The following is a 23,601-nucleotide window of genomic DNA, read 5'->3' as shown; positions in this document are numbered from 1 at the left end:
AACATTTTAAACAAAACTCAAGGACTTGGGAAATCAACTGAGAAAGTCCTTTTTTTTTTTTTTACTAATTCAGAATATACAACTAATCCTTGACTTACAACAGTTTTTTTAATGACATTACTAAGTTACGACAACTCTGAAAAAGTGACCTATGACTATGTTTCACACCTACAACATTACAGTATCTCCATGGTCACATGATCAAAATTGGGATGCTTGGCAATTGGCATGCATTTAGGATGGTCTTAGTGTCCCCAAATCATCTTTTGTGACCTTCTGACAAGCAAAGTCAATGGGGAAGCCAGATTTATTTAACAATCATGTTACTAAGCTAACATCTGCAGTGATCCACTTAACAACATGTAGCCAAAAAAGTCACAAAACTCACTCAACAAATGTCTCAACAGTAATGTTGGGCTCAGTTGTGCTTGTAAGTCAAGAGCCACCTGTACTCTATTTTTACCAAGCTTTGAAGTAGTCTGTCCTTTTCTTGTTGTGTCACACATTTCATCAGGGTGCTACAGCCCACCAGTAGCCAGCACAGCTGGCACCAGAGTTTGACATTGAGGAGGTTGGGGAGGAGCATGGGCCAGCCCTTTAGGCTGGGGAAGGCTCAGGCGAGGGCTCTGCGTCGGAGGCAGAGATAGGCCCGAGACCGTCTAGCAGTGATCAGGTACCTATGGAGCTAAACAGCAGTGAGGCAGAGGAATAGCTGGAGCCTGTTCCCAGTGTGCGCATGCGCAGAGCTGCCAGAAGAAGAGAACAACTCAGAAATCAGGGTAGACTTGGGAGTAAAGTCACAGGTGGGAGGTGATTGGCCCCTCCCATAGGAAGTAAAAGAGGAGCAAAAGGCTTTTGCAGGAAACAATGAGTTCGTTGGGTAGTTAGATTCGTTTCAGGAGTGTGAAAATCTGTCCGTGAATCTCAGAGACTCTGTGCCCAGTCTTTCCTTGCACAGCACCCCCTTTGGAAAATATTTACATGGCAGCTTTCCAAGATAGATAAGGTCTGTAGTCATAAATATTCCTTTGAAAGACTGTTTGCCAGGCCTTGCTGAATGTGAATGAGAAGAATTCCCATGCGTTTAATAAAAGCGGTTTTGTCGGGGCCGGGACTCTACTTCGTGCTTTTTGAGGGAAGCCTAGATCAGAACACAGGGTTTGTTTATTTGGTCTACTGATTGGAGTCTGAGCCTTTGCCATGTGTAGATTTTATTTTTAAATTCATCTGTGGTCTTTTGATACAGATTATCTCCAAACTTGGATAATGTCTACCACCTTAGTGGTGACACATCATCTGAGAAAAAATACAGAGACGGCAGAACGTTTCCTCTTTTGTGGATCTAACTTGTCCGAGATTATTGAAGAAACAGAATATATTAAAAAGGTATGGATTTTTGTATGAACACGTAACAAAACCAGATACTCTGGTCTATGCTGTTTCCCTAAATGTCTGGGATGGACAGTCCAAGATCTCAAGGAATGTCAGCTTAGTTATTTAAGATCCTTTTAGTTGTCAGTGATAAAGCACTTTTCTGGATAAAACCTGTGAACTGAGTTGTGTGTGTGTGACTGTGTGTATGTGTACCTACCCACACAACTCAGTTCATGTGTTTTATCCAGAAAAGTGTTTTAGCAATGATAATTAGTGTCCCCCCCTCCCCACTTACTGACTTGCATATGATGTCTGGATCACAGGTGTCAAATCTGCCACGTCACATTGATGCCATGCGACATATTGCAACTTTTTTTTTCCTTTGCAAAGCTGCAGTAGGTGTAGCCTGCACATGACGCAATCGGCCCACCAGCCGCCAGTTTGACACCCTTGGTTTAGATCAACAATATTAAAGTGAAAGGTAAAGGTTCCTCTCACACATATATGCTAGTCGTTCCCAACTCTAGAGGGAGGTGCTCATCTCTATTCCAAAGCCAAAGAGCCAGCACTGTCCAAAGACATCCCAGTGGTCATGTGACTGGCATGACTAAATGCCGAAGGTGCACAGAACGTTGTTACCTTCCTACCAAAGGTGGTTCCTATTTTTCTACTTGCATTTTTTATCTGCTTTCGAACTGCTAGGTTTGCAGAAGCTGGAACAAGTAAAGGGAGCTCACCAGAGGTGGGTTGCTCCCGGTTCGGCCCGGTTTGGCTGAACCGGTAGTGGTGTTTTGGCCTGGGTCACAGAACCAGCAGCGACCCAGGCTGGCCACGCCCCTGAACCAATTCCCTGGTCGCCACTGCCATTGCGCACATGTTGTTTAGTACTGTGTGCCTGTGCGCAGTTCACTGTAAATTGTTCTGTGCTTGCGTGAGAACAATGTACACTGAACTGTGCACGTGCGCGCAGTGTACGTCTGGCATGCGTGCGAAGCGAACCGGTAGTAAAACCGGAAGCATCCCACCTCTGGGGCTCACCCCGTTACGCAGCACTAGGGATCTTAGAATATTAAAATATTAGAAGTCTGGAAATCAAGTCGTACTAGGAAGAAGTATGTTTAGTCTTGAGAATTAATAACTGAGTGGCGGAAATATAACCACCTCCTTCATTGTCCAGCATGCAAGCTACAAAATAATTTGGGGGGAGTTACCGGAAGACAGATCCGGGTTGAATATAAGAAAAAAAGGATGGACAATTGACAGTAGGATTGTTTTTTTTAAAGAGGTCATTAATGCATGTCTTCAAACAGAGCCCAGATAGTGATTTGCCGTGCAGTTTAAATCTGGGTTCCTGCTGTGAGCAAAAGGTTGAGATTTTTCAGTTCTGTTTGTTTAATTTTAACTAAAAAACATTTAAAGAATAAAATGAACAGCCATGGAAAGGGAAAAAAGAAGAGGGAAGAGGGCATAAGTGTATGGAAAATAAATCATCAGTAAATAAACAGAGAATTTACAATTGTTATAATATTTAAAATACGTTACAGGTAGTCCTCGACTTACGACCACAATTGAGCCCCAAATTTCTGTTGTTAAGTGAAACATTTGTTAAGTGAATTTTGCCCCACTTTATGACCTTTCTTGCCACAGTTGTTAAGTGAATCACCACAGTCAACAAGTTAGTAACACGGTTGTTAAGTGAATCTGATTTCTCCATTGATTTGGCTTGTCAGGAGGTCACATAAGAGGACCATGACCTTGGGATGCAGCAACCATCATAAGTATGAACCACTTGCCAAGCATCTGAACGTTGGTTACATGAGAATGGGGTTGCTATGGAGGTCTTAAGTGTGAAAAATGGTCATAAGTCACATTTTTCAGTGCCGTCGTAACTTTGAACGGTCACTAAATGAACTGTTGCAAATCGAGGCCTACCTGTATTCCCGACTGGTATTACATTATTTATAAACATTAAAACAGCTTCTTGGTGTTTTCTTTACCTCAGACATTTTCCTCTTAAAAACCATAAACATTTCAGGGATTTTTTTCTCTCTTGCAGATCCGTTCCACGCTAGCAAAAGTTCAGCCTCTGTTGTATAAAAAGGAGTTGAACCATAGGATTGCAAATGGCACCCTGGATTCAAAGGTATGAAAGATTTTCTATGTCGTACAGACCAATAAGGTAGATCTGTTCTACACAATAGCATGGATGTCCTTCAGATTTGTGATAGCCACTCGGTAGCCAAATTATGTTCATCAATACAATACGACAGCAGAGTTGGAAAGGACCTTGGAGGTCCTCTAGTGCAACCCCCTGCCTAGGCAGGAAACCCTATACTGTTTCAGACAAATGGCTTTCCAACATCTTCTTAAGGACTTCCGGTGTTGGGGCATTCACAACTTCTGGAGGCAAGCTGTTCCACTGATTAATTGTTCTGACTCTCAGGAAGTTTCTCCTCAGTTCTAAGTTGAGGAGTCAGACCAATCCACTCTCACCTGGCATTCAACATACTACAGACTTACCAAATCAACACTATCCTTTAAGTTTATCCTATTTTTCTTTCCTTTGAAGTGACCAAGGATAAGTAGATAGAAAGAGCCATGGTGGCGCAGTGGTTAGAATGCAGTACTGCAGGCTACTTGTGCTGCCTGCTGGCTGTCTGAAATTTGGCAGTTCAACTCTCACCAGGCTCAAGGTTGACTCAGCCTTCCATCCTTCTGAGGTGGGTAAAATGAGGACCCAGATTGTTGGGGGCAATATGCTGACTCTGTAAACTGCTTAGAGAGGACTGTAAAGCACTGTGAAGCGGTATAAAAGTCTAAATACTATTGCTATAGACACAAATGCTACCAAAAGTATTGATTACCCTCTAGTTCCCCCCCCGTTCCCCCCAAATCCTCAATTCTCTTCCTCTTTCAGAAAGGCAAGCAGCTGAGCTTCTTTTGTGGCCTTCCTATCCAGAGGTCACCTGGTGCCATCCAGGAAGTGGGCACCATTTTGGCAGCATTTGCGGTTTTTGAATCACAAGAATTCTGGCTGCTCCCCAAATGGTGCCTACTTTAGAATATTACCAAGCGGCTTTTCTATAGGAAGCCTGCAAGGTGTTTCTTCTTGGCAAAGACAATCCTTGAAAGATAAGTGGAGCGAGGCATGATGGGGCAGGAAGCAGGCGTAAAGCCATGGTGGTGCAGTAGTTAGAATGGAGTAGTGGAGGCTAATTCTGCTGATTGCCAACTGCCAGCATTTCTGTGACCTGAGTCTCATTGCTGCCTCCTCTCCCCTGTCTGTTGGCTGAGCCATGGCTCCTCCCCCTTTCATATCTTGTGCACTGTCTCTTGTTCCATCTAAAAGAGTCTTGTGTTTTTCCATGAAGGCTTCTGCCTCCACCACTGAATTAATTCTCACTCTACCACCCTCCCAGAAAATCAACAAGCCTTCTGGAACTAGCCATCTGAACCATATATTTTTTTCATACAATTTTTTAGTTAAAAAGAAGAATTTCTTCCTCTTATCTCTTATTCTTTTGGTATCTGTTTTGGAATGGTTATTTCTTTATCCTTATATCTCAAAGGTTCCCCCCTTTGAACCCCTAGAATCTCATCTCTTCTAGTCTTTCTAAAAAAATTAACATGGACTTCCCTTGGAACATTGTGTGTTCTACCGTATGCTGAATTAATTCTATATATCAGATCAATGTCCCACCCTAGCTGTTGTTTATCTCTTTTAACATAGTCTGCTAACATTGTTATCATAGTCTCTGTCAGCGTTCCAAATATCATGCAGAATTAAATCATTGTCCAAAGCAAAGTTATCCTTAAAACTCCAATTTAATAAGACAGACATTTTGGCATTATGCTGTGAAATTTCAACTCTAATGTACATCCTGTGGGTTCACCCAGTTAAAAGTTCATCATCTATCCCCACACCCCATAATTCATCACATGGTCCAATCTTCATCTTCCATGCTGGCATGTACACCCCTCTGCTTCCGGCCAGGTGTCGAGGTGCAGAGAAAAAAGACAACCTTGAGCTTCTAAGAAAATCCATAACAATACATTCCACAATCCTACTCCTTTCTATTCCCCCCCTCCCAACTACTATAACAATGAAACAGCATAAGAATTTTAAAAAAAGTGTGGCAGGCCAAAGATCCTAAAAGGAACAGAATTACAGGCCTGACAGTCTCCCTTAAATCTTCACCCTCCGTTTCAGGTATATTTTGAAATCTAAGAAAGAACGACATCCTTTCAAATTCCATTTTTTCCATGTAGGTCTCAATTCCAGTATTTTTTTTTGTAATGCCTTCACCTCTTCTCCCATCCCCACAGCACCCTCCTCCAGGGCGCCAATTTTCTGTCTATTTTGTGAAGTCTGTTGTTGATTCTCTCTGAGTTGTTCCTTTAAATCCGCCAGCTGCTTTTTAATTTCATCCTGTCCCTTTATAAGCGTCTGGAACATTTGATGGAACATTTCTTGAGACTGCTGTTCCCCCTTAGAAGCTTTAGGTTGTAGAAAAGAAGATAATTGCGTTTGTTGGGGGACAGGGCTTGAGACACAGGATGTTGGAGCCGACGCTGGTTTAGGTGGGGGGCCCTTCTTCGCAGGCATTGCGAAACTCAGAGAAAGTTATAAGTTTAGACAAGAAAAATGGCGTCTGCAGAAGTGCACCACCGGGCGGGGTCCACAGGCAGGCAGAGTCCAATGTGGGATATTAGTCTTTCAATACAGCTCCCCGCCAGTTAAAGTCGATTTTTCCCAATCCAAGGAAGGTTATATGAAGAGATGCCTCTAGAGTTTACTGGGGTATAGTAATTCCAAACCAGAAGATTTTTCAAAAGCGACAGTTCATTTATAACGGCAGTAAAAAAGGGGGAAGAAACACCATTTTGGCTCAGCCCTCCCAGGAGATCGGAAAGCAACCATTCAAAAAGTTTCCATTCATAGTTTATAAGGTCAGCTCACATTCTTTCTTTCGCAATTGTTCTAAAGAGTCATTATCCCATTGCTTGAAAGAAGTAATATCAAGAGTTTTTTTTCCAATTCTCTCTCTCTCCTCCGAGAGTGAGATCGTGTAAAGCCGCTTTTCCGAGAGTGGGGGGAGAACCCCCCCTCTCCAATCTTAACACTTTACAAAGATCGAAGAGTCTTAGGAAAGCTGCTAATCCTTATTTAGTTATTGTTCAGAAAAGAAAGAAAAAGACCCCGGGGAACTTCCCCCTCACCGCCTTTCAGCTGTTGCCTTCACATAGAGGGTTTCTTCCGATCTCCTCAGGACGAAGGCATGCATGGCATTGCGCACCCCCTAATGCCTCCCGGTGCCTAGGGCAAAGCTGGCAGCCCCCCTGCGGCCGCCGCCGCTCCAGGGGGCTCCAGCAAGCCGCCCCTTCGGCAGGATGCCCATACAAGGCACCCTGTGCCCCCCCCCTGAATCAGGGGGAGCCCACCAGGACGGCGAACGGCGGACAGCATGTCTGTCGTCCCCAGAAACCGGAAGTGGAATCTCACAGCCCATTTCTTGATTCTCTCCAATTTTACCAAACTTAACCTGCCCCTGTACATTTTAAGAAAAAGCTGCTAAAGGGGACTACGGTACTCAAAAACTCTGTGATGGTGAACCTATGGCACACATGCCCAAAGTGGCATGTGGAGCCATGTCACCTAGCACATGCGCTATTGCCCGTTCCTCTTCTGGGTTTCTGGCACACATGCGCATGTGATGATAAGCTGGCCTTTGTATGTGCGGCAGTGCCGGTAACTGGAAGAGCTAGTCTTCTGTTTTCCAGCGTAAGCATGCACGCTGGTCAGCTGATCGGCGTATGCACATGCACGGCAGTAACCGGAAGACTGGCTGGCTGGCACGCATGTGCACACTGGGAACCGGGAGTACATTTTCCGGCATGCGCATGCCCCCTGGGCAGTTCCTCTTCCTGGTTGCGGCCCAGACAAGTGCGTGTGCCTGCACAAAGTGCTCGTGCCCGCGTGAAGTGCTCCCTTTTCGGCACTTGGTGTTGCATGTCCGTGCCCTCACTCCCTTTTTGGCACTAGCTGCCAAAAAGGTTTGCCATCACTGCCATAACTCATGTGCTGCACGTTTTGTCACCCTAACGAAATAGCAATATTGACAATTTGTCCATTAACCCTGGTGTTCCTTAAGCAAAAGCTATAGGCTCTGGTGAGTTCAGTGTTCATAAAGCCTCCTAAGGTATTTTTGGCTTTTTACATGCCGAATTCCCCTGTTCTGCAAACCTTGTCAGAATGAATTTGCAGCCTGATGCATTCTTCCAAGTACTAATTAATCTTGTAGGCAGAGAAGATTGCCCTAAGGGAATTGGGGCTGTTATTTATCAAGTCCGTTGTGCGAATGCTTTCAAAAAATAAAACCCCAGGGAGCTGAGCAAATAGAACATGATATTTTACTGCATGGGTTGAGAAGTGGGGAGGAAAAAAAATATTTTTGATAGAAGTTTAAATTCTCCTGGGTTCAGGTTCATGGATGAAAGTACAGGTGGACATCGGGCCTCAAAAATTCATGCTATCTATTCTCCAGTGATGTCGGTCTACCACTCACTTGGGTCTAGTCTAAAGATGTCCCAGAACATGCAGCTACATTTGGCCCAAGAAAAATCAAGGCCCTAAAAACAGAGCAATTGCCAGAAGTGAGTTATGGGTGATAACTCTAGGGGGCGGTACTCAGCTCCATTTCAAAGCCAAAGAGCCAGCGCTATCCGAAGACGTCTCCATGGTCATGTGGCCGGCATGACTAAATGCCAAAGGGGCACAGAATGCTGTTACTTTCCCACCAAAGGTGGTTCCTATTTTTCTACTTGCATTTTTACATGCTTTCGAACTGCTAGGTTGGCAGAAGCAGGGACAAGTAATGGGAGCTCACTCCATTATGCAGCTACTAGGGATTCGAACCATTGAACTGCCGACCTTCTGATCGACATACTCAGCATCTTAGCCACTGAGCCACCGCGTCCCTCAAAAGAATATACTCCTTATTAAATTTCAGCATTGGGCAGTTCTATTAAGATTTGAAAGAATTTGAATGAATAATAAACTACATCTGTCACTTACAGCAAATTGTAGAAATCAAGTAAATAAAAGGCAGGCAAAGCCCAAACAAAGGGACAAAGAGAGAAATGACAGAGGCGGGAAGAACTGATTCATCCTTTTCTTTTCTTCATTTTAGCTACATGTTACAGAATCTGGATTGGTCCCTGATGAAGAGATGCTGTCTTCCAGCAATGAGGAGACCTTAAAAAGGATAAAAGCAGTAGAAGAAGAATTAGTATGCGTGAACAATGAAAACGAAAGGCTAAAGATGAAGGTGTGCTTTTTTATTTTTGTGCTTTTAATACAGGAGGTCCATTTGGATTTCAGACTAGTTTTCAAAGTTATTCGATTCTTTATTGGTTTTGAAACTAATCCAAAGCCTGCAAATGGTTGAAGTGATAAAACTATTTTTATTATTTTATTTATGAAATATTTGATTCGATTTATTTAGTTCATCAAACATGTACGAGATAACAGGTACTTTATAAGCATAAACATGGACATGAGCACATGAAATGAGTACAAATAAATGGGGACAGTAGGACAGGGACCGTAGGCACGCTGGTGCGCTTATGCACGCCTCCTTTACGAACCTCTTAGGAATGGGGTGAGGTCCACGGTAGACAGTTTAAGGTTAAAGTTATGGGGGTTTGGGGATATAACAAAAGAGTCAGGTAGTGAATTCCAGGCATTGACCACTCTGTTGCCAAAGTCGTATTTTCTGCAATCGAGTTTGGAGCGGTTTACCTTGAGTTTGTATCTATTGTTTACCCGTGTATTATTGCAGTTGAAGCTGAAGTAGTTGTTGACAGGTAGGATGTTGTAGCAGACAATTTTGTGTACTATGCTTAGGACAGACCGTAGGCGGTGCAGTTCCAGATCAACCAAGTCCAAAATTTCAAGTCTGGTGACATAAGGGATTCTAGTGTGAGTAGAGTGGACTACTTTTCTTGTGAAATACCTCTGGACCTGCTCAATTGTATTCATATCCAATATACAGTGTGGATTCCAGGCAGATGAGCTGTATTCGAGAATTGGTCTGGCAAAGGTTTCGTATGCCCTAGTTTGCAGTACAATGCTACTGGAGAAGAAGCTTCGCAAGATTACATTAGCAACTCTTAATGCCTTTTTGGCAATGGTGTTACAGTGAGTTCTGGTGTTTAGACCCATCTTGTCTATATATGACTCCAGGTGGCTTACAAAAAATAAAAACAATATAAAACAACCAAACAGATTAAAACAATTTTTTAAAAAGGCATATAGAAAGCCTGTATAAAAATGTTACAAAATTCACAGTCAAATTCATACGCGAGGACCAAATGGTTAGCCATCACTGGTACATAGCAATAACTAACCAACTTCCCCTTGGCATGTTCCCTGATTTCCTTATGGGTTATAACAAAGGCATGGAGCTTATTAAGCAAATGTTAGAAGACATTGAGCATAACTGAGGAAGGGCCTCTAGGTTATAGTGTCTCCTTAGTGAAGCAAAGGATCCACAACCTGCACATTATTTCAATTAGTCTATATCCACTACTAATGGAACATATTTTATTGCTTTTCCTTCTGTAATTATTGATGACAGATAGGAAGGAAATCCCTTAAGGAATGCCCTTGAACTTTGGGGAACTGGAAACCCTAGAATTTATATTTCTGCAGAGTTTATTGAGAACTATACTGCCAGTTTGATGTAGTGCTTTCTTAGTTCTAGGAAGCAAACATTGGAAAATCTTGCCCCAAAAAACCCCCAGCAGGGATTTGTCCAGGTGGTAGCCAGGAACCAAAAATGACTTGAAGATGCACACATGCAACACACACACATGAAAATTTGTCCTCTAATGAAAATGCTGCCTGGCCACCTTGGTCAATGGTACCTAGATGTTTTTCTCAATGATTGAGTTCTTGAAAAAGCCCCCTTTTAATTGCTACATTTTGTGCCTTAGCCATAAGGCTGCATCCTATCTAGATCTGTTAATAGAAGTACACTGAAAAGTAGAACCAATAGCGGAATGAAGAGCTGATGAGTGAACAGGCTGTTCAATAATTGCTCTCCAGACAAGGAGATGACATGAGATTGCCCACAAGTGCTCCAGACACCTGTTCCTCACGAGGAAATTGCAAGATGCCAATCTCTGGGAGGTTTAGTGCTATGAGAGACAATCACCATCTTGGTCAACCCACCATTGGCACCCTTACTTCGCTTTATTTTCACTTACTTCGCTTTATTTTAAGCATTTTTGGAAGATGCTACCTGTGTTTCTTTGAAAATACAACAGGGTCTTCTTTTCTTTTGACACCCCAAAAAATGGCTAGGCCTTTTTTTTTTGGAGGGATGTCCTAATTTCCCCCCATGCCCTTTGCCTGGCCGCCAGGCTGCTTCTTTCATGGACGAAAGGAGTACCCCACGCACCCCACATGCCTCGCTAGGCCGCCGGGCCGCTTCTTTCAAGGGCCAAAAAGAACGATCAACAGACCTGGCCTGGCCGCTGAGCTGCTTCTTTCGCAGACCGCCGACGCATGCGCTTAAATAGGGCCACACTTTGGGGGGGGTAGGGCTTTTTTAACACATGCGCATAAAACAGTGTTGGGCCTTCTTTTTGGGGTGGGTTGTGTTTTAGGAGAAACACAGCAGTGGTGGGTTCCTACCGGTTTGGCCAAACTGGCGGTGGTTTGACGGCCTGGGTCGCTGGAACTGACAGTAACTCAGGCTGCCACGCCCCCGAACCAGTTCTCCAGGCAGCGCTGTAGGTGCCACCATCTTGTTTTTTGCTTCCAGGCATGCGCAGAACAATTTTTATTGCACTGCACGTGCGTGTGTAGCATGCATCAAGCGCACACGAGCAATGCACCCACGAGGGAACCAGCAGTATTGCTGGAATCCACCCTTGAAACATGGTATTAACAGCTGTTCACCTACTAAGAATGTTTGGATTGATGTTCGGACTTTTACAGCCCCCAGCGAACTTCCTTCAATCCTTAGCAAAGAAGTTTTAACTACAACCTTAGAACACAATTTTTTTGGAATTGACAGCAAAAGGGTGACTAAAACTTAAGAGTTCAGATAATTATGAAATAAGATTTTTTGAATTATGTATAAAGAATACTGCTTCTTTTTAAAAAATAAAGGTTTTTAAAACTGGACATTACGAAGAATCAAAGGTTATAATTAAAGGAGAACACTTGCTCGACTTTCAATTACAGTATGAAGCAAAATATTTTAACTTTGGATTTATTAAAGGATAGTTTTGAAGACAGGACCCAGAAGTTAATTTTAAAAGTTTCTGCCTAGATAGACTGATGTTTATGTAATCTAAAAGATGTTATGGAAGAGGAGCAAGTTCTACTGTCATGATCTGAGACTGAGTTGAAAGTGGATTTTTTACAAGACTGCACTGGACATACAAATGAAACCAGCTGATATCTTAATAATCAAAAGGGATACACAAACAACACACCAAGAGAGTGACCAGCGTAATTTTCCTACCCAGAATTAACAAAAGAGGGTTGTTAAAGTTTTGAAGAATTTTTTGAGAAAGGACAAACAAGAAATGAAAAGAAATAAAACTCTATGACATTATTTGAAGGGATTCAAGATTAAGACTGTTAGAAGTAAAAGAAAGGAACATAAAGTTGGGTTTTTTAAAATCAAGGTTAAGATGCATATATCTCTGCAAGTCTTAATGGATTTCTGCTGACAGGTTGAAATGATGGGGCTATGTCAGAGCTGGTATTCCGCAAGTTCTGACCAGTTCTGGAGAACCAGTATCGGAAATTTTGAGTAAACACCACTTCTGACTAGCCCCACCCCATCTATTCTCTGCCTCCCGAGTCCCAGCGGATTAGGAGGAAATGGGGATTTTGTAGTATCCTTCCTCTGCCATGCCCACCAAGCCACGCCCACAGAACCTGTAGTAAAAAAAAATTGAATCCCACCACTGGGCTTTGTGGATTGGTTTATAGATAAGAGATAGTATATAGAATGAAGAGATTATGTGTTTTTTAAAGAGATGATAAATTACTAAATTGTTTATACTCATGAGGAAGTTGTTTATATTTTTTGTTTTTCTTTGCTTATTTTTAAATGTCTTTTTTCTATTTTTTACGTTCCCTCCCCCACTTTTCATTCTTCTATTTTCATTTTGTATTAGTTTTCATTGTTGTAATTATACTTAATAAAATGACTATATTATAAAAGCGCACCATGTATTACACTGTTACAGTATTGCATTTCTGAAAAGTACTTGCATGATTTCAACCTGTTTTATTTATTCAATGTCCATACGCGACTCTGGGTAGCTTACCCACGTAAAAACAAAACATAATAAATAGTTATAACTAGAGAACTAAAATGAAAAGTATTAAAAATAAATTGAAACAGGTTAAAGCTTAATTTGTATGAGAGTAAATCCATGCAATGACTAACAATATAAGCAATTACAAGCGCCATACATTTTATACTGATTTTGGACCATAATAAAGATACCATTATGTCTAATCATAATTTTTCAAATTACAATTCAATATTTCATACTGAGAACTTATTTACATGGCAGGTGATACTCTAATATGGCATGTGATCAGTGGTGAGATTCAGCCGGTTTGTCCGAATCAGTGCGAACCGGTTGTGAAATCACACACACATTCCCGCTATTAAAGTGGATCCTGGGCACTGCGCTGCAATGGGGAAGCATGCAATGGAGCAGCCAGCATGAGGGAAGGAGGAGGCTGCTTTCCCTCTTTCTTCTCCATGATCCTCCATGCGCCACTCCATTTCCCGTTCCTCCATTGCAGCACAGTGCCCAGGATCCACTTTGATACCAGGGTGGGGTGGGGAGTAATTTAACAACTGGTTCACCCAGGGTGAGGCTGGCCATCATGGGAGGCTCTCCCGCATGTAGGTGGAACTGGAGGATGGGGATGGGCCACACCTCCCACGACAGCCAACCTGGCTCTGGGCAAACCAGTTGTTAAATTATTTGAATCCCACCACTGCATGTGATCCTTTTTTTTGAAAAAGAGAAACAGTTGTCCCTCTTCAAATGATTTAAATAATCTGTCTGTTTTCATTGTGTCCTCTTCAGCTTGAAGCTTTAAGGGAAGCCGGCGCTGAGTGTTTGAAGCATAGTTCCCAAAAGCTCCAGGAGAATTACACGAAACGCTCTGAAGACCTGAAGAAAAGACAAGAAGGAATCATAAATACAATGAAGGTAGGAAATGTAAGAGAGCCAGTTTGGTGTAGTGCTTAAGGCACCAAGGTAGAAACTAGGAGATTGTGAGATCTAGTTCTGCCTTAGGAATGAGGCCATCTGGTAGTGAGGGCATCTGCCAGAGGAACGAGGGTATCAGAGTTGTAGGAAGAAGACAAACCTCTCCTAAAATCATGCCAAGAAAACTGCAGATACTAAGTATTCTGACCCAGCCTTAGCAGAAACAAGAAACAGACTCCTTGTCATGAAAAACCCCTCTTTATTTGTCTCTTGTGAATTAATGGCATTCACACACCAAAAAGTCCAGGCAATAGTCCTTCAAAGAGTTAATCGCAGTAACAGACTCAATCACTTCCTTGCGATCCGTGAGCTCCCACCCGAAAGACTGCAAATTACGTTCTGGCAAGCAGTCTCTGTGGTATGAAACACAATGAGCAAAATCTTCAGAAATCCGAACTGTTGTCTCCTACAACAACCACTCCCCTTTCCGTCTATTTATTCCCCAGCCAGGGAGGGGCCATTCAGCGTCCACGTGTGCCTTGCTTCCTGAGTTGACTCCTTGTCCTCAGTTGTTCTCCTCTCCTAACTGCTCTACGCATATGCACATCTGGAACAGGCCCCAGCTGTTCTTCTTCCTCATTCATAGCAGCATCCAAAGGCAGCTGCCTCTCCGGTGGCTGGGAAATGTCAGACAGCTCTGGCTCTCTCTCAGCGTCTGACGCTGAGCATCCATCAGAGCCTTCCTCAGGCCCCAGAACTGGCTCAAGTTCTTCCCCAACCTCCTCATTGTCCGAGTCTGCCACCAGCTCTGCTGGCAGCTGGTGGGCCACAACACTAAGCTAGGCTGTTGCCTCAAGTGTCATGCAAAGTATAGTTCTCTAGAAAGTCTTTGAGAAATGTCTGGATATATTGAGAAGATGATTGGGGACAAGTCTAGGGATATTCTACAACATTGTTTGAGCCACTCTTCAAAGCAAGCAGACTTACGAGCTAGTCTACATATTGGTGTGAGCTTCACTGATCTACATTAAAGAAAATATTGACTTTTTTAAAGACACAGCAATTCATACATTGTGACAGAGAAACAATACGTATTTAAATATGAATTGAACATATTTTGATATTAAAATGCAGACTATCCCAGAGACAAACCAGAATGGATTCTTGAGTGAATATGTGAGAAACCAATCTGGATAAAAAATAAACCAGTCCATTCATCCTAGCAAAGTTGGTATCCACTGTCTCTTCCTGTACAGTGGGTAACAGCGTACAAAGCTCATCTCCTTCCAGAAATTCTCTTCATCACATGACAAGCCATCTCTTTTTTTTTTTTTTTTTTGGTCTCATGGGACCAGGATCGTTGCTGTAGGGAAAAATAGAAACTAATGTTATGAATGTTGTCTTGGGCGCCTGACTGAGAGGTGAAAGTCACAAACGAATCTCACAGAAGTGGAATAGATAGTGTTGGAGGCTACCATTTAAAACAACCTTAAACATTTGTTTCTTTCCACAATTGTAGATTTCTCATATAGTAATATTCGAAGTACCAATAAAGGAGAATATTTCAGGGTTGAAATGAGGGATCCTCCGTGCTCTCTGAGCTTTGTCGTTTTCTTGCAGACGTTTCTTTAGCCAAACTAGGTAAAAAGATTCCCCTTGCACATATGTGCTAGTCGTTCCTAACTCTAGGAGGCAGTGCTATCTCCGTTTCAAAGCCGAAGAGCCAGCGCTGTCCAAAGATGTCTCCGTGGTCATGTGGCCGGCATGACTAAATGCCGAAGGCACATGGAACGCTGTTACCTTCCCAACAAAAGTGGTTCCCATTTTTCTACTTGCATTTTTACATGCTTTCGAACTGCTAGCTTGGCAGAAGCTGAGACAAGTAATGGGAGCTCACTCAAACTAGAGAGCTCACTCAAACTCATCAGCACTAATGATATTGCTTAGTTTGGGTAATGAAACATCTGCAAGAAAACAACCAATCTCAGAGAGCCCGAAGGACCTTTAATATTCAAAGTACCTATGTTTAGGCAAATTCTTTGCCATTAAAATCCATGGCTTGACCTTTTTTCAAAGTTACAAACAGCCACCTCTCACTGGAAGATCATGTAAATTACGCAAAACTGTAACCTGCTTGGAAGTGTCAACCTTTTCATTTAATGCAGCAGAATAGAGGAGAAAGAACTGGAGAAAATCACAAAAATACAAAGCAAACTCGGAAAACAAACTGCTGCCAAAATGAGCACAAATGTCCAGAAGGGTAAAAATGGACTTTAAATTTCAGTTCAAAGATTGCCTTTCTGGAAGTTTTCACTTTAATATCTAAGGACACTCTGCCTATCTCAGGAAGAAATCTTACACACACACACAAATCCCATAATAGTTTTTCTGGGTAATTTTGCTGCCAATGCTAAGGTGACATTATCGTTACCATCCTCATCAAGCTCCATTCTATAATTTTGCTGTCTTCCAGTTGTGAACTGTATGTATTCCATAGTTAAAGCAGCTTTTTAAAAAGATGATAGGCCACCATAGAGGATAGACATTTTTCTAAATCAAGTTTAATATTAACATTGCAGTTTCGTGTATTTTTTTACCTCAGAATAGTAGTCGGTTCCACCCTCAGTTTTTAGCAGTTGTGGTTGGAAGGGTAGGAATCACCAAAGAGAGACTGGGAACTTCAGACAACTCTGCAATGTCAGGTTGTCCACTATGGAGAACAGGCCCTTGTAGCGTTTTCCGAAAATAGAATTGGCCTATGGCTGTATTTACCAGGGACGTGGTGGCTCAGTCTATGAGCTTGTCGATCAGAAAGGTCGGCAGTTTGGCGGTTCAAATCCCCAGTGCCCCATAACAGAATGAGCTCTTGTTACGTGTCCCAGCTTCTGCCAACTTACCAGTTCAAAAGCATGTAAAAATGCATGTAGAAGAATAGGAACCACCTTTGGTGGGATGGTAACAGTGTTCCGTGCACCTTTGGCATTTAATCATGCCGGCCACATGACCACAGAGACGTCTTCGGACAGCGCTGGCTCTTTGGCTTTGAAACAGAGATGAGCACCGCCCCCTAGACTTGGGAACGACTAGCACATATGTGCGAGAGGAGCCTTTACCTTTACCTTATGGCTGTATTCAGAGTGCAGGTGCTATTGATTCCAAACATCAGTTTGTGTCCCTTGCCTTGAGGTCATAACATGATATTATCTGTTTCTAAATTCTTCAGAGCCCTGCTTTTGCTTTCTAATTGCAGGCCCGCAAACTTGAGCAAGAGCAGATCTTAAAGCAAAACATGGACAGCCTCAGTCAGCTAAGCGAGCAGCTGAATGAGAAATATGGCCAGATTGAAGAACTGGAAAAACGCGTACAAAGGATGGAAGAGGTGAAATTGAAGTCGTATCGGTTACGTACATTCCTGGCACCCATTCCGCCACGTACCAATGACTGCCAAAGTTTCCTAAGAATTTTAGTGGTCTTTGTTTTTAAATGAAGAAACACAGGTATTCCTCGACTTACAGCAGTCACTGAAAAAAGTGACTTACGACCCTTTTTCACACTTACGACCATTGCAACTTCCCCATGATCATGTGATCGAAATTCAGACGCTCGGCAACTGTCTCATATTTATGACAGTTGCAGTGTCCTGGGGCCACGTGCTCCCCTTTTGTGACCTTCCGACAAGCAAAATCAAAGAGGAAGCCGATTCACTTAACAACCATGTTACTAATCTAACAGCTGCAGTGATTCATTTAACAACTGTGGCAACCAAAGTTGTAAAATAGGGCAAAACTCACTTAAAACTGTGTTGCTTAACAATGGAAATTGTGGATTTAATTATGGTTGTAAGTCAAGGACTACCTGTATGTACATATTATTGTTGTTTGTACTCAGTGGTGGGATTCAACCAGTTCGCACCTATTCAGGAGGACCAGTTGTTAACTTTCTAAGCAGTTCGGAGAACTGGGTGTTGGAAGAAATATTTTTTCCCCCACTTTACAGGGCTAATCCTGTAAGGAAGGCAGGAAGGAAACATTCTGGTGGTGTTTCTAGCCTAATCTTTATTGCCCTGCTTACAGAAACTGCCTCCCAGTTAACCCTTACTGCATTGTAAAAGCTAAGGCGAAGCACTCATCGACCTGAGTGACATTGAGTTGGCCACGCCCACACGATCACATGACCACCGAGCCACGCCTCCCAGCTGGTCTTTAGAACAGAGAACCAGTTGTTATTTGAATCCCGTCACTGGTTGTACTGCATATGTCGGGTCAAATATTGTGATTGCTTTTTGTATGAAACGGATGATTAATTTCACACCTTTCAACTGGTGAAGCTTTCTTTTCTTTTCAAACCGGATTTTGAAATGACAAATATTTACATATTCCTTACTAATAAGTAGATTTTTCCATGACACTCTGTATTTGACATTAAAGTCTGTGACAGTGTGTGGGATCTTGAGGCAAGAAACCATTTTTTTTAAATGTAGGTGTTAACAGAAAACTGTTGAGGTGAGCTATTATTTCCCCAGGAAACGGAAGAAAAGCCAATTTCTGACAGCCATCTGAACTCCTACAATATTCATTCTTGGTTCCTATTGAAACCAAAACTTTCTCAGTGGATTCACTAATAAGTAGTGACACTTGTGAAGCAAACAGAGTTACTGCAATAAGTGTGTTATCTAAAATCCAAGTCACCATATGCTTCTGTAATTAAGTTGGAAACCAATGGAATCACATTCCATTAATAGAATCTCAGCAAAGGACTTAGACTGAGAAGTTTTGGAAATGGGAAATGATCAAATACATGTTATTCACCTGTGGTCCAGATACAGCTAAACAAATCAAAATTAAAGTTGTAGCATTCTCAGTCATGACAAGTTTCTGGTTAGATGGGCATCCTTTACCAGATAGAACTGTCCTCTCTGGCAAGATACCGAAACATTAATTTGTTTCTAAAGATTCCTTTTTTGTTTAAGGTGGTCTGGAATTTGAAATAACATTTCACCCAAAATTCAACACACACACACACACACACACAAACACACACACTAGTTTGTCGCCAGATTGACTGCCTATGAACGGTCCTGGATTGGGACTGAAAGGTGAAAGCAAAAGCAGTATGCTCTATCCCATAATTGGGTAGATCAGGTTGCCCTGATAAAAAAAAAACACTTACCATATTTTTCGGACTATAAGATGCACCGGTGTATAAGACACACCAAGATTTCGAAGAGGTAAGTAAGAAAAAAAAAGTTTTTGCCTTCCCTCAGCCCCCAGCAGCACTCTACAGGCTTCAGCAGGGCTGGGGCAAGGCAAAAACGGGGGCGTGTTTGCAAAAATTGAATGTGGGGGTGGGGCTTCGGGAGGTCAGAAATGCCTGTATTCGGTGTATAAGACACACCATTTCCACACTCTTGGGGGGGGGGGGGGAAGGTGCGTCTTATACTTTGAAAAATATGGTAATTTCACACAACATTTTTATATTAAGCCTAGATAAACAAAAGATAGTTGCTCTGTTTGCAAGATCTGCTGAGCCCAAATAAACAACAGGTTGGCTTAATGTGACAGACTGGCTCACTTAACCTGCTAAGAAGTTGGCACTTTCTTAATGCCATATTAAGCCACCACCTCAAGATGTCCAATTCTAGTTGGACATGTTACATGAATCATACCCCTCATAGAATCTGAAAGAAATGAAGGCATCGTGTGGTAAGAAAGATTCAGACAAACTGAAGAAAAAATGTTCAAAGAAGACAAGAAAGGAAGATCAGAAAACTGGGAAAAGCCAGGACAGGAGAGACTGAAGAAATGGGTACGGGCTTTGAAAATAGAAGATTAAAAGGATAATTTTTCAGCTGGTTATTGAATGAACCCATTTTTAAATGATTTTAAGCTATTGAAGGAAACATGAATGTTAAGAACATCGTTCCTAAAGAATAACAGTGGTTTACTTTGGAAAAAAGTGCAGAGAAGAGAAACTAAGATGATTAAAGGCTTAGGGACTAAAACATATGAAGAACAGTTGCAGCATTTGGGTATGGCTAATCTAGTGAAAAGAAAAAACTAGGGATGACATGATAGCAGTATTCCAGTATTTGAAATGCTGCCACAAAGAAGAGGGGATCGACCTATTCTCCAACGTACCAAAAGGCAAGACAAGAAACAATGGATGGAAACTAATTCAAGGAGAGAAGCAACCTGGAATTAAGTAGAAACTTCCTAACACTGAGAACAATTAACCAGTGGAACAGCTTTGCCTTCAGAGGTTGTGGGTGCTTTCACCACTGGAGGCTTTTAAAAAGAGATTGGATAGTCACTTGTCTGAAATGGTGTAAGGTCTCCTGAGCAGGGGATTGAACTGGAAGACTTTTAAGATCGCTTCCAGCTCTATTCTGATTGTAACCTTAGACTGAAGGAAGGATGAACTGCCCTAAATTAAAAACATTGAAGTAGAGTCTGGTCAACCCCATTTTAATATGGATTCCTGTACCCAGCAGATGTTTAGGACAGGATGACTTCATCTCTCTTCTTCCAAAAATGAGATTTTGCACATCTGCCGTTTGCCAGGTGTTGTGGTCATCCCTGAAAGTGAATTATGAGGAATGCTTGAACTTTGGATGATGATGATGATGATTGTTAAAGAAAATATGTATACCAGATAACAATCCTTGTTCCTTTGCTCTCTTCAGGAAAAAAAAACGCTGGATGAAAAGAAACAGCTTTTGAAAAAGAAGCTGCATCAGATGATGTCAAAAGCGGAGAACGCTCGAAGGTTAGTGAACTTCACAAAACGTTTTTTTTTTTAAAAAATAAAAAGCTCAAAACCTAAATTTATTTATTTATTTATTTTATTTGATTTCTAGACCGCCCCCTCTCCCCGAAGGGACTCGGGGCGGTGTACAGGTACCGAATTAAAAAAACCTTACAAATAATCATAAATATAGTTAAAAACGAATTAAACTTTAAACCCCTGTACAAATTTATAAAAATTAAAAACTAAGCCTAAGACCAAATTTTAAAAATACAGGCTGGGGTGGGAGAGCTGGAATTAGGCCAAGCCGGCTAGATTAAATAGGTGGGTTTTGAGTTTCTTACGGAAGGAGCAGACCACTAAATCAATAGTGGTCTGCAAACACTTGCAAAGCAGAGGAGAATCTTTGTATTAGTAAAAGATAGACCACTCTGTAAATTGTACAAGAGCTGAAAGAAAAATGTAATCTGTAAAATGGCATGTTCTTACCTGATCTCATTTTAATTAGGAAACACTGTTCGGTGGTATCATTTAACACAGGTGGGATAGACTGCATCAAATATATCCTTCTCCTATGCCGAAAACTCTGGAAAAACTGCACGTAATAGATGGTGGGAGCAGATCTACAGCACTTCTCCATCTTGACTTCAAATGCCTCCCAGGCCATAGACTGTGTAATCTATACACAATTGCATCTTTTACAAAACAGCAGATGAATCCCATTGCAATAGGTGGATCCCATATCATATACTTTTCTGCATACATACCAGATATGTAGCCGTAGACTCATTCTGGTATCTATGCTTGATTGATTGGATACAGTTTTAAAAAACCATATTGTATCACATTTTATACCAAAACTTAGCAGCAAATTATCAATTAAAAAAAGAGTTGAGTTGCAAAGTGTACACGGTACTAGAGGATAAAGTAAGATTCAGGGTTTTGGAGAACAAAAGAAGCCCAAAAGAGACTTCATTTAATACACCGTTCCCCTGAAAATAAGACCTATCCCGAAAATAAGCCCTGGTTTGTTTTTATGTCTGTGCCTAATAAAAGTCTAATCTCCCAAATAAGCTCTACTTAAGAGCCTGCGCAGCTGGTTAGCAGCCCATTCTATCTGGTTGTGCGCAGTACCACGGCCACAAGGCGAGGCGGGATGTGGGTGGAGCTGCCCCATATGCCCTGCACTGGCTCACTTCAGGGCCTCCACAGCCAGGCCATCCACGCTCCGACAACTGGTTCAAAGATCCAGCACTAGCAGCCATGTGCAGCAGGAGCCCACATGGATGCTGGCCCACTTCTGCTTGCTCACAAACACAACGGAGCAGGAGGCCAAGTGGTGTGTTGGTGCCATGGCCCTGAAGCAAGGTAGGTATCGGGGCATGGGTGGCCAAGCTGCAGGGCCCTGATGTAAGTCAGTGCATGGCCTGCTGCCCATCTGCGAGTAAGCAGAAGAAGCGGAGCTCCTGTACATGGGGGGGTTGGGAATAAAACATCCCTGAAAATAAGTCCTAGTGGTGAAAATAAGACCCGGTCTTATTTTCAGGGAAACATGGGTAGTTGCCCATAATGCAATCACATTAACCGATTGCAAATTTAGAACTTAAACAGAGGAGCGGGGATTGAAGCTACGCTTATCTAGAAAATACTGGCGTGACTCAGGGGAGATGAAGGAAGAGGAAACAAATCTGGTTGGCTGATAGTCATGAAGACATGCAATGGTTTATTCTTTGATGCTTAACAGAAGATCTCCAGAAGAACGTATAGTATAGTTCTGGTACGGTCTTCATGATCTGTGAGTCCCTTTTACTATCAGATCATCCAAATTTGGTTTCTTGATTTCAACGTTCTAGGGACACATTCATAAAATTGGAAAAAAAAAATGTTAACAAAATCCCAAAACCTAAATTCCATTGGAACAAGAGATCCAACTAACACAGGGGTGTCAAACTGGCGCCTTGCGGGCTGGATGCATCACGTACAAGCCACGCCCACCCCAGCTCCACGAATGGGGGAAAAGTCGCGAAGCATCATGTGATGGTACCATGACTTGGCGATCTTGACACCCATGTACTAACATGAACATTTCATCGTCATTTGGTCAATGAGAAAGTGTCCATCTTCCATAAAGTTCATGCACATTTTCTCAATGGCTTTATCCCGGTTAGTCTTTATTTTTCTTCCTTTAATGTTTTGATTTCTCTTTCTCATTTGTTCCAGCTGTGTAAAAGTTCAGTCAGAGATGTGTGTTCTTCAGGAGCAAATTACTCACCTGGATCGTGTGATCCATTCTCAGCACCAACATTTGCACAATCTGATTCGCCAGGTTTGAAACATCTATTTCAATATCCTAGCAGCCAAGCCATTCTCTGAGTTCAGACCACCATGTAGTGCAGGGGTGTCCAAACTTGAGAACTTTAAGACTTGTGGACTTCAACTGTCAGAATTCCCCAGCCAGTATGGCTGGCTGGGGAATTCTGGGAGTTGACGTCCACAAGTCTTAAAGTTCCCAAGTTTGGACACCCCTGATGTAGTGAAATCATCTTCATGTAGGTGTGAGAAGGAAGGACTTAGAAATAAGGGGGATTGGCAAATTTATAGAAGGCACCCCTCAAAATACGGGAATGGGAAAGGGAGATGTTGTAACCATTATGCAATTCTTCCTTTTCATGGGATAATATTCTGTTAATACTTCCATTTATTTGGCCATTAATCAACTAAAACACTTCAATCAGACTTTTATAATTACTTTTTATTTGAAAAGTCAGCAAATCTATTCATGAATTGCCGTCTTGTGCATTTATATTTAAAACTTATGCTGAAATACAATACTTACTATATGTACATGCACACGCATTGCATTGCATTCCATTGCATTACAATATAGGATTAATGTAATCTAATTTTTAAATAGCTCCTGCTGTTGTGCTCTGTAATATTGTATAACTATCTCATTAATTAACACAGTCATTAATTGCATTATCTATCTCAAATACTTGAGATGCAGTTATTTGGGAGAAACAGTTATCCAATTAATCATTGAACAAAATACAGAAAAATATAAAAACAGAAAAAGGGGCATTTTTGAAGATAAAAAAGCTCCAGAAGCAAAGAGAAAAGTTAATCTCTGGTCATATATAGGCAGTTCACTATGAATATTAAAAACTAAAGTCAAAAGTTTTATTCTGTTCTTTTTTTATATTTTTACTACACATCTGTGCA

The 23,601-nt window shown here is 41.9% G+C and overlaps 1 protein-coding gene across 2 annotated transcripts in view; it reads left to right on the top strand.

Annotated features, from left to right (window-relative positions):
* The window catches only part of CCDC68 (coiled-coil domain containing 68), a 56,077-nt gene that overhangs the window by 22,823 nt on the left and 9,653 nt on the right, over positions 1 to 23,601 (top strand). For both annotated transcript variants that reach the window (XM_081942041.1, XM_081942042.1), the window contains exons 2-8: positions 1,247 to 1,386; positions 3,431 to 3,517; positions 8,565 to 8,702; positions 13,510 to 13,635; positions 16,886 to 17,014; positions 20,318 to 20,400; positions 22,600 to 22,705. In XM_081942041.1, the coding sequence (XP_081798167.1) occupies positions 1,247 to 1,386; positions 3,431 to 3,517; positions 8,565 to 8,702; positions 13,510 to 13,635; positions 16,886 to 17,014; positions 20,318 to 20,400; positions 22,600 to 22,705 (809 nt within the window). The remainder of the gene's footprint in view (positions 1 to 1,246; positions 1,387 to 3,430; positions 3,518 to 8,564; positions 8,703 to 13,509; positions 13,636 to 16,885; positions 17,015 to 20,317; positions 20,401 to 22,599; positions 22,706 to 23,601) is intronic.

This window comes from Natrix helvetica (assembly GCF_964273705.1).
Source record: "Natrix helvetica genome assembly, chromosome: 2".
In the NCBI taxonomy this organism is placed as follows: Eukaryota; Metazoa; Chordata; class Lepidosauria; order Squamata; family Natricidae; genus Natrix; species Natrix helvetica.
This window is presented reverse-complemented; position numbering and strand designations above follow the sequence as displayed.